This window comes from Ovis canadensis, chromosome 8 (genome assembly GCF_042477335.2).
Source record: "Ovis canadensis isolate MfBH-ARS-UI-01 breed Bighorn chromosome 8, ARS-UI_OviCan_v2, whole genome shotgun sequence".
NCBI lineage: Eukaryota > Metazoa > Chordata > Mammalia > Artiodactyla > Bovidae > Ovis > Ovis canadensis.
The window spans coordinates 90,478,494-90,490,051 of NC_091252.1; the positions used below are offsets into that span (position 1 = coordinate 90,478,494).

The 11,558-nt window shown below is 46.5% G+C and overlaps 1 protein-coding gene across 5 annotated transcripts in view; it reads right to left on the minus strand.

Annotated features, from left to right (window-relative positions):
* Nucleotides 1-6,755, minus strand: part of CNKSR3 (CNKSR family member 3) — a 105,922-nt gene extending 99,167 nt beyond the window's left edge. For 3 of the 5 annotated variants that reach the window (XM_069598750.1, XM_069598746.1, XM_069598747.1), the window contains exon 1: nt 6,065-6,755. In XM_069598750.1, the coding sequence (XP_069454851.1) occupies nt 6,065-6,116 (52 nt within the window). In that variant the 5' untranslated portion in view covers nt 6,117-6,755. Of the gene's footprint in view, nt 1-5,000; nt 5,112-6,064 lie in introns of those variants that run through there. The other 2 variants (XM_069598749.1, XM_069598748.1) reach the window with 1 other exon arrangement.
* Between the last annotated feature and the right edge of the window lie 4,803 nt (nt 6,756-11,558).

Consider the following 11,558-nt stretch of genomic DNA (forward strand, 5'->3'; position numbering starts at 1 on the left):
AGTGAGACAGAACAGAGAAGTGCCCGCAGCTTTCCGCAATGATGTGAATGCAAAGGGGAGGCGTGCAGGTGCGGTGTGAACAATCTCCACCGTCACAGAGCTCAGACACCCAGCCTCAATGTGCTTCCAAATTTTGAGACCTGCCCTGAAATGACATTCAGTGTCATTTTCCAGCAACAAAGAAGTCTCCCTTCAAAATCATCTAAGTTTGGTGAACCTGGTGCAGTAGCAGACGGTAGGGCCAGTGATTGGCTAAAAGGCCATCTCATCCTCCTGAATCCACCTGAGGATCTTAAGAGCACACTTCAACCATACACACCCACGGCCACCCCCTGACGCCCTTCCTACTGCTTATCTTTAAAAAAAAAAAAAAAACTAGGAAAAAAATGTTGTTATGAGAACACTTTACGTCCCAAGAAATATGGAAGAAAGCTCAAGAGAAATGTCTCATTCAGTTTGCGGAGAAGCACCTAATGCTGTTGCTAGGTGGTGCTTATAAACATAAACACACCCCCTAAGATTGCTTTTCTGCTTTAATTAGTGGCCAAGTCAAGCACCCTGAAGTTAAGTGTCATCCCTGGGGACCTTAAATGAAACAGATGGAGCCCAAGTCCGATCAGACCAGCAGGACCTACCAGCGAAGGGAGAAAACCCGTTTGCAACGGCTGCTAGAACAGAGCTCTCCAGCCGCATTGAGCACACAGATCACTAGGGCCTCTTGTTAAAATGCAGATTCTGAGTCAGCAGGCTTGTAGCTTCTGCATCTCTAACAAGCTCCCGGGTGATGCGGGTGCCACGAGTCTTGGACCAGGCGCCAGACAGGGGTCCACAGTCCAAAGCAAGGGCCAGTCCTAACGCCATGGTCATTGGAAGTCCAGTTACTGCAAGAAAACAGTTCAGAAAATACAATTGGAACTTATTTACCCAAAGAAAGTGCATGACACTGGCGAGAAGCACCTATTATCACATGGCAAACTAAGATTCTTCCCCTGATTAGTGATGTTGGGCATCTTTTCATATACTTGCTGGGCATCTGTGTGTGTCTTGTCACTTTTTATTATTTCTGCATTTTAGTATTTTTAAAAGAAATTTGCCTAAGATGAATTAATAGTCTTTCATATGCTTTTTTCTAATATTTTTAGTTTACTCTTCTTAATTAAGCTTTAGCTACACCTAGAATTTACTTTGCAGATAGGATGCAACACTATTGTTATGAGTATAAAATGTAGAGAATTTAATAAAATATCAAGTTAGAAAAAGCCAGAGGAGGAGGGGCCAGAAAACAAGAACCTTCTTAACCAGCTACAAGTCCCACCCCGGGTCCTCTGCGTGCCTGGCAGAGAAATCTCCACGACACCGACTGGTGTCCCTGAATGGTAAGAATCAACCTTTTGACAGACAAGGCCGCTCAGAGAGAACAATTTATGACCTGGAGCTATAGGATAAAAGAGGAGAGGAAGCAATAAAAACAAGGAGTAGTAATATAAGAGCTTACATAAGCTCATACAGGCAGAGGAGATACCAGGATACACACTCAGAGTCTGATTTCATAGCCCCTGCTCTCTAAGTTCCAATACCTGGTATAAGCCGCAGAAGTAATGAAATAATGGAGCAGAGAAAGGCATTTAGAGCATCATCACCTATCAGCATGGGACCAAACACTCCCTCTCTCTGCTTTAGTTTCTTTGTCTTTACTAGGGGTTAATAATGGTTCATACACCTCTCTGAGTTTTCTGAGGATGAAATGAAAAAGCCTAAATGAAGTATGTGGCCCACTGTCTGATACATAATAAATGCTTCAATGAATGTTTTTCTATTATTATGATTAAGAAAACTCTATGGCTGGAGTCCAGGAGATAGAACTGGCAAGAAATTGGAATAAAGCAGAGTTCTTGACCCATGGCCAAATGGTAGATCTACGGCTGCCAAAAGAAAAGGACCTTCCTTTTTCAGCAACCCTAGAGGCTAAATGAAGAAGAACCAGCTAACTGGAACCAGGATGACGAAGAGCCTGAGATCCTGATGGCACCACGAAGCCCCCATGAAGTCCTAAATTCCCTATCCCCAGACTTCTTTTACAAGGAAAAAACAAAACTCATTTGGTTAGTCCACCAAAAACTGGGTTTTCTGTTACATAGAGCTGATCTTTTTCTTGCCTGATACATGTTATAAAAGTTCATTTGCTTTGCAAAATCCTTTACCAAATCATCTGGCAGGCATAGTGCCATGAAACAATGAATTGATATGACTTACAAATAACTTTCCTGACACATACAGAATAGGGAGAATAAGACACACACAGCAGATGAGGCTCCTGCATTAACACATGATAGAGGACTCATGCTGGGGCTTCTGATGGTCTCCTTATCAGTGTGGTAAAGATGCTGCCAGTCCTCTACGGGTGACCCTCGGAAGAACCTCCTGAGAAGATGGACAGAAACAAAGCCCACCCGTCTGTGGCCAAACACTTCTCAGCTGTGTGCCAATGGTCAGGGTACTTAACTTGCCTGTGCCTCGGTGTTCTCAAGTGCAAAATGGAAATGACAGCTCCTGCCTCAAAGGGTGCTTGTGTATTTAAGTGAGCTAACATATGTACAATGCTTAGACCTGCGCTAACACTCACTGAGGATCTACTAATATCATGGTACAGTTCCCCTGGTGGCTCAGAAGGTCAAGAATCTGCCTGCAGTGCGGAAGACCCAGGTTCAATCCCTGGCTTGGGAAGATCCCCTGGACAATGGACTGGTAACCCACGCCAATACTCTTGCCTGGAGAATTCCATGGACAGAGGAGCCTGGGGGACTACAGTCCATGGGTGTGCAAAGAGTCAGACACGACTGAGCGACTAACACTTTCGTTTCGTTTCACTTCACTACTAATATTGCAACACTGGTGGTGGTACTGCTGCTGCTGCTGCTGCTGCTAAGTCACTTCAGTCGTGTCCGACTCTGTGCGACCCCATAGAAGGCAGCCCACCAGGCTCCCCCGGCCCTGGGATTCTCAAGGCAAGAACACTGGAGCGGCTTGCCATTTCCTTCTCCAATGCATGAAAGTGAAAAGTGAAAGTGAAGTCGCTCAGTCCCGTCTGTCTCTTAGCGACTCCATGGACTGCAGCCTACCAGGCTCCTCCGTCCATGGATTTTCCAGGCAAGACACTGGAGTGGGGTGCCATTGCCTTCTCCAGTAGTGCTAGCGATTAACAAATAAAAATAGTAACAATAATAAAAACCAGATGAATTACTTCATTCTGTAGACATCAACCTTTTTCCTAATGTATGCATCTGCCTAATAACATCAGCATGAAAGCAAGCTATAGATTCTGGTTGGATTTAGACAGCTTTAAATCTAAGGCTTTCTCCCAGCGTTCACCATCACTGCTACCACAGTCATAAGATGCCAAGAGTGGTAAAGTCTACACGAAGAGCTGCTTATCAGTAGGATGTATTTATAAAATGGGGGTTGGGTAGAAAGGTTAACAAAGACAGCTAAAAATAGTCCTATAAGCAAACAAGTTTGCATAAGCCAACAGTTCATTAAAAAGTCAATACTTTCACATCATGACTCTTGAGAAATATTCAAGTAATGTGTCACGCAATTTGGGAGAATGTAGCCTCTTGTCTAAGAGTTGGCTACACACTTGCTCTTTTTATCTTTTCTAAATTCTAACACAGAAAGTATCCAGGTCACTCTATGGGGCTGCACCTAAGGGTCTAAAGGGCATAAGCATTTTGTATAAAGTTGCCACGTGGTAGCCACAGGTATGTACCCTAATCAGCACCCAATGCTCCAGACATCAAGACACTGAAAACTGAACCACCCATAACTGCTCTTGCGGGCCAATAGGAAACCTTCCCTCAGTGAGAACGGTCTCCACGGTCTCCACTAAGTCACAACGTCAAGGCAGGAGGAGCCCAAAAGCAGTTTAATCTGCTCTCTTTTAAATGCTAAACAAGCATAACAGATTATAAATTTACACTTCTCTCCTAATCTCAAGGGGGATCAAAAAAAAAAAAAAAGGCAAAAATCTTGAGGGTGTGAAGACCTCACTCCAAAATACCCCTGTGTGCCTGTTACTGCTTTTCTGGTTGTACATTATCAGGTAGGCTGGCAACTGCTCAGGAAAGCCAAAGAGTGGTAAGTTTAACCCTTTCTTTCACTCCGGCGCAACACTATCCACAGAAATATAACGGGAGCTGCACAAGTCAGCTGCTTGTGTAACTTTACATTTTTCAGGAGCCACCTTTCAGAGGGTAAAAATACACAGGTGAAATTAACTTTAGTAATAAACTTTATTTACCCCCAATGTCAAAATACTATCAACATGTAATGACTATTAAAAAAAACTAGTAATGAGATAGCTTATATGCTGTTTTCACCCTAGGGCGTATTCCACACTTAGAGCACAGGGCAATTCGGACCAGCCATATGTCAAGAGCCCAAGGCCCATGAGTGACTACTGGCTACCATATTAGACAGAAGAGCTCTCCAGATCAAAAACTGATCTCATCAGTTTTCTAGGTTGCTTCTCTGATGGACGCACTGGTAAAATAGATCAACCAACTCAGACCAGACAAGTTGCTAGACAAGGGACCTAGTAGTATCTTGGATAGGGGAACACATTCCATTTCAAAATAGCATCTGGGTCTCTACAGATTTTATGTTTTATATCAAGCACAGACATTGTTAGTTACACATTACTCCACATAGAAGTATTTGGTGTTTTCATCTTCGCTTTAAGTAAGAGCCCCCAAAACTTTGGTCCCTTGACAAACCTCTTTTCAGGAGAGAGTGTATCCTGTCCCTTCTCCCAGAATGAATGGTCAGAGGTGCCCCCCACTGACACCCCACATCTCCCACACGTCTGGGACACCCCATTGCACATGGTCTGTGTGTATTCGGCAGGCGGGAGAAATGAGATGCAGAGATGACCAGTGTTGGAGATGCTGCAGCCATGGGTGAGACAGTTAGAAAGATGACCTGATCTTACCCGCGTTACCTACCTCTCGGGCTTACGGATGACCAAGGGCAATAACAGAGACAGAGCTCTTAGCCAACTGTAAAGCGCTACACAATTCTAGTTATTATTATTGAGAAAGGACACCATTCCTCACCTGAAAGAGCAGATAGAAGAAAGAAAACAAAATAGTAACTTGACACAGACAGATGCTGAGCTGGGCGGGGGTGTGGAACCCACGAAAACACGGGTTGTTCTTGGCGGACCCATTCTCTTGAAAGGATTCGTAGAGGCTTGAAGAACCTCTATCACTTTTGCTTCGAAATCGTGGGAGGTACTTAACAGCAAGAGTGACAGCTCAGAGTCCAAGCCCCCAGCCTCGGTCCAGCACCCGCGGCCTCTTCAACCCACGGCCTGTCCTCGTCCCCAAAGACGGCGTAACTCAGGATAATGGTTCCAAGCAGACTTCTTCACAGGGTTTAGATGTGGCCTAAGACTGCGGCGCCAGCGGGGGGTACTGGCGCCTTCCCGGAGCAAAAGTCACCGAGTCCCGGGGAGTCTGGCTCCAGGCTTCTCGCCGGCGCGAATGCCTCAGTGTTGGCTCCGGTGCTGCCCCGGCTCCTTCTCCAACAAAAACAGAGAGGCTCGCCGGGCCGCCGGAGTCTCCCCGTACCTGTCCAACCGCCTCTTCACGCTGCGAACTGCTCTGGGCAGGCGGCGTTTTTACGAGGTCCGAGGGGAGTCACCCACACAAAGGCGCCTTGTGCTTCTGCGCTCCCGGGTGGGCAGCCGGGCCTCCGGGCACCGCACCCCGGTAGGGCAGGGCGGGCGCCCCGGCCCGACATCCGCGCCCCCAACCCTCATCCTCAGAGGCCACCCATACTCCCCGGGTTTAAAGATGAGGCTCCCCTCGGCTGGCCACAACCCGCACCCCCGAAAGCGGGCACCAGAACGACAGGCGCAGAGAAGTTTGCAGGCTCACCGCGCTGCGCTCTCAAAGCTTCTCGCCTGCAGAAGGGGCTGAGCGCCACCCCCCCGCCCCCGATCCCAGCTCCCCGCCGGCCCGATCCCCCGGGCTGGAGACGCCGGGGGACCCCCAGGCTCGCTTACCTCTAGTCCAGTCCACCACTTGCTTGGGGCTCCACTTGGTCACCGGTTCCATCGTGGAGGGCCGGGCACCCAGCGGGGCTGGAGTCGGCGGTGAAGTCCTGCTGCCCTCCCGGGACGGCGCGCCCCGCGGCCGGTCCCCGCGCCCGAGCGCCCTGTCAAGGCTGCATGGCCGCCGCCGTCAGCGGGGCATCCCAGCGCGGCGCGGCCCGGGCGGCGCGGCCCGCTCCCCGGCGCACGGGACAGCGGCGCGGCCCCTCCTCCGGCGGCCACCGTCCAGCTGCAGCTCCTCCTCCTCGTCCCCCGCGGCCGCCGCCGCCGCCGGGACTCCAGACACAGCTGCCGCTCCTAGGCTACGGGCGCTGCGGGAACGCGGGGCAGGGAGTCCAGATTCCCCGGGCCTCAGTTCCGAGCGCGGGACCTTTCCGCCGCCCCTCTGCGCCCCCGGGCCGGGACCGCTGCCTCCGGTTCTCGGGCCGCGCGCTCGGCTCCCAGTCCAGCTCCTCCTCTGGGCGGCTGAGCTCTCCGGGGTCCCCGATCCTCGTGCGCCGGCGTCCCGAGCCTTCCCGCCCGCAGGTCCCACCTCCTGCTCCTCCCGGGAGGGCCGCACCGGGGCGGGGAGGAGCGCAGAGCCCGCGCGCTCGGGTTACAAAGTTCCAGCTCCCGGTGGCGAGCGCGGAATAAAAGAGGGGGCGGGGCCGGACACCCGGCGAAACTCGTGGGAGGGGGCGGGGCCGCCCGGGTCTGCCGACTCCTGTTACTTTCGCCCTGGAAACCTGCTTTCGCTCACCCGGAGTGGTCCCAGCCGACTTTCCTTTTCAGGGGGCACACTGTAGATGCGCGTGCATCCTGGAGAGCCCGTTGGGCTTGGGGGAGGCCAAGGTCCTATTTAGTACCGGTTCAGTTTGTCTGGCTGTGAGCAGCAAGACAATGAAAAATAATAAAGTCAAAAACTAAATTTCAGATCTCCGTGTTTAAGTGCTTTGCGTCAATATTGCTCTGTGATCCAGACCTCCTCCTTTTACATTTCTTTAGGGAAAATTGTTTTATTTATATCTTGGATGACATTGTGGCAATTTAAGCCACTGCTCTTCTGTAAATTTATTGAAGTATGGTTGATCTACCATGTGTTAATTTCTGCTGTGTGGTGCCATGGTAAAGAACGTGCCTACCAATACAGGAGACACAGGAGACTCTGGTTCGATTCCTGGGTAGGGAAGATTCTCTGGAGGAGTAAATGGCAACCCACTCCAGTATTCTTGCCTGAAAAATTCCATGGACAGAGGAGCCTCGCTGGGTACAGTCCATGGGGTTGCAAAGAGTCGGACATTACTGAGCAGGCACATGTACGCAGTTTCTACTGTACACCGAAGTGATTCAGTTATGAATGTGCGTACATCCTTTTTCATATTCTTTTCCACTATAGTTAATCCCAGGACGTTGAATATAGTTCCCTGTGCTGTGCAGTAGACTCTTGCTTACCCATTCTATGTATAAGAGTTTGCATCTGCTAATCCCAAACTCCCGATCTATCCCTCTTCCACCTCCTCACACCTGGGCAACCACAAGTCTATGTCTGTAACTCACTTCTCTTTTAACGCTGTGGCAATATGTCCACTTCGCAACGAAAATGAATCATAAAAAACTGGTAGCGTTTAGCGTTCTATATTACTGTATTGTAATACTCATCTTTGCGAAGAGAGCTAATGCTCATTTGAATTAGTCATCAATCGTGAAGGGAAAGTTGTTAGCCAGCTCTTTAAAAAAAAAAAAAAGCCTGTGCACAGTTTCGGCGACTGACAGAGGGTCCTTTTACTTTCATGGACTCCGTCTGAGGCCAGAGTTAACCCGGAACTGGGAGGAAGTCCTAAATTCGAATGTCTGCCTCTCCTCCCTCAAGCCTCACTGCACCGCCGCCCCACCCCAGTCCCTGTGCTCTCCGCCTCCCACTCACAGAGATTCTCTGGCACTTAGTGATTCTTACCTTCAACTGCATTATTCATTTACGTCTTCCCCTTGGAGACTGGTAACTTCGCGGGGCGGGGCGGGGGCGGGCAGAACTTACCTGATATTACATAGTGCTTTTCTCCTCTCCCTCTTCCTATCACTTGGCTGGTGGCACCTAGCAGGAGTCAAAGGTGTGGCTGGGGTTTATCCATTCGCTTAATATGTATCTGTGGATGCCTCCTGAGTGCCAACCAGCCACTGCATTCATGAACTATCTGTTGAATTGGTGATATGGGTGGCTCAGACGGTAAAGCGTCAATGCGGGAGACTCGGGTTCGATTCCTGGGTCGGGAAGGTCCCCTGGAGAAGGAAATGGCAATCCACTCCAGCACTCTTGCCTGGAAAATCCCATGGATGGAGGAGCCTGATAGGCTACAGTCCATGGGGTCGCAAAGAGTCGGACACGACTGAGCGACTTCACTTTCACTATTTATAGAGGTCTGCTTGAATGCACATGTTGGAAGGATGGCGGACAGAAGGCCTACGCTTCTGTTGTATGGTATGATGAGCTGGAGTGCCCAAGAAGAATAAATATATTTGGAAAAGTGAAACATCAGACCCACCTTCTGTGCAACTTACCAATAGGACAGAGAAGCCATAACAACACCAATATGCAGTCATCAAATATAGCAATTTTTGTTGTTGTTGTTTGAGCAAGAGTTACCGGTAGACCAGGAAACTTGGTAAAGGCAATGACAAAATTCCAGATGGAGTAGTTGTCTTTCAAAAAAAAAAAAAAAGCCTTTTTAAAATTAATGACATCAATTGTTAACCATCTTTTCTTTATGGCAACAGATAGGGAGGCTCTCAACGTTTGTCACTGAATTCACTGGAAAATGTAACCAATCTTATTCACAGCTTTATTTACAGTAATCACTGAATTTTGTGACTTCTTTTAGTCATGATTAGCATGACCACACAATTTATCTCCAAGCCAAGATATTCCTGAATCTGAAAGGGGCTTTATCAGTACTTAAGATGGAATAACATGAATTAACTGAGCCATATGGTCCCTGTAATTATGAAGAAAACGTCAAATGATTTTACCATAGTGTTCTACTTGATGTTTTCACAGTGTTTTCAAACTCATTTGCATTTACCACTACCAGAAAGTTAAAAGATAAAATTCTGAGAGTCAAACAAGAGTTTGCAAAATTTCATCCCACTGAGAGTTAAAATTTCATCCCACTGAGAGTTAAAAGTTAAAATTCTGAGAGTCAAACAAGAGTTTGCAGAATTTCATCCCATACATTATCTGTGTGTTGATGATAAATACATCATCGCTAAAAAGGAAGGCCATGTGAAGATCTCTAACCCGGAAGACCAATTAACTACCTAAATGAATTAGCATTCTGTTTACACTTCAAGTCCTGAAGGCTAATTACTATTTAAATAAGGCCTTCTTTCTTAATTACAGCTGTTTGCATGTGAAAGTTTGAGGGAGGCCTGCCTTCCTATCTGAAATACAGACTTGAAGATGTCCAGTCACTAATGGCAGATAATAAAGGCAGAATCTTAGGTAAATAACTTTGGAAATTAAAGTGGATACAAAATGATCATTGATAAATGTGCCAGTTTTTCTTCTCTGCCTCCTATAATCTTCACCATTCTGTTACACTGCACTTGCGTGCACATTACCAGACAGCAGCCAGGCTAGATTCTTGAAAAGTAGAATTTCTTACTGGCAGCTTGGTATTCACCACAGTCCCTGACACAGAACAAAAAGCTAAATAAATCCTTTTTTTAACTGAATTTGTAGAACTGATACTAGAGCCCAGGCTCCCTAGATTTCTCTTTTCAGCACCTTTATTTTTCTGCCGTGGGGTCTCCTTACACACATAGGTCGTTTATTCAGTCAATGAGATATTTACTCTGTATTAGTAAAGCCCGAAAGTAGGCACAGAAACAAATGCCAAGTAGCCTTTGTCAGTCCAGTTCTGTCGCTCAGTCATATCTGACTCTGTGACCCCATGGACTGCAGCACGCCAGGCTTCCCTGTCCATCACCCACTCCCAGACCTTACTCAAACTCATGTCCACCGAGTCAGTAATGCCATCCAACCATCTCACGCTCTGTTGTCCCCTTCTCCTCCTACCTTCAATCTTTCCCAGCATCAGGGTCTTTTCCAATGAGTCAATTCTTCACAGCCTTTGTAGAATAAAGGTATCATGTGATTTTCAGAGGGGGGAGTTTCTTCTCTAATCTGTAATCAGAGGAAAGTACCCTGCTTGACCCAAAGAATTCTAAGGATCAATATGATATGAATATTTTTGAGCCAGTCCATACTTTATTAATTTTTTGAGAACTAGAGATAAAACAATTTGTGTTAGTAGTTATTACCATAATTTAGTTGATAAACACAAGCCAAGCAAAATAAGCAAACCTGTAAGCAAATTAATCTGTGAAGACCCAGGCCCCTCCCCCAATCCAAAGCAATGCTTTTCAGAATGAGAGAAAAAAAGTAATAAAGTGAGCTTCTCCAGTCTACTTTATCTCACAATTTATGATCCTTCTTTTAATTATCATTTTTTCCTATCACATTTTTTATTCTTTTCAGAACATTCAAAATTACTTAATATTCTCTGCACATATAATTGTCTCATGTATATCTCTTATGTCATCTTTCATCTTGAAAGATACCAAACCATTCTTCAAAACGCTGCCTGGGATGTATTCTACTTGGTTTGCATTAAGCATTCTTATCTGTGGCATGACCTCACTTCAAAGTCATTGGTTAAGCAAATTATCCAAGCTGTTGATGATCTTGTCTGTCAGTCAATTCCATTTGGTCTGAACTTCACACCACAATCATGCAGTTACCCTCCTAAATATTCTGAGTTTCCTATCAGATATTTTAAGTAGGAAAGTCCTCCAACTTTTTTTGTTTTGTCTTTTTAGTTCTCACAAGAGCTGCCCTACTTATCCATATTCTTCTGATCAGTTACATTAACTCCTCCTACAAAAGGAAAGTTGATATTTGGCTTTCTTTTACTGAGCCCTATTTGTAACTCAGATCCATTTTGACTGGATAAATGTTCAGAAACCTCATCTTTTGAAATCAGAGTTGCAGAAGTTGGTGACACTTTTCTAACACAAAAGAGAAGTGTTGACACTGTTAAATCCTCTTTTCCAGGACTTAGAGCTGTATTTTGAAAGAATTGTTACATGAGGCCATACGCAGAAAAAAACTTCTTTATGTGCAACTATTAAATTAGCCATTAGGGGAGCTTGCTATAGACCAAGAAGAAACACTCAATCCTACACATTCCCCCACGAAATTTCTGCTACTTTTCCTTCCAGCTCTCAAGCTGCCAAGAGTCCAGAAGGGAACCAAATGCCATTTGTACTAGTTGCTCTTATAGTTTCCATGTAACTTTGTGAGACTCATCATCTCTGAACATGAAAATACAATGCCAAGAGTTTCAGAGCCAATGATTTCTGTTTCAAACATAAGTTCCATTTTGATGATAACAGGCAAAAGCTTAGGGTG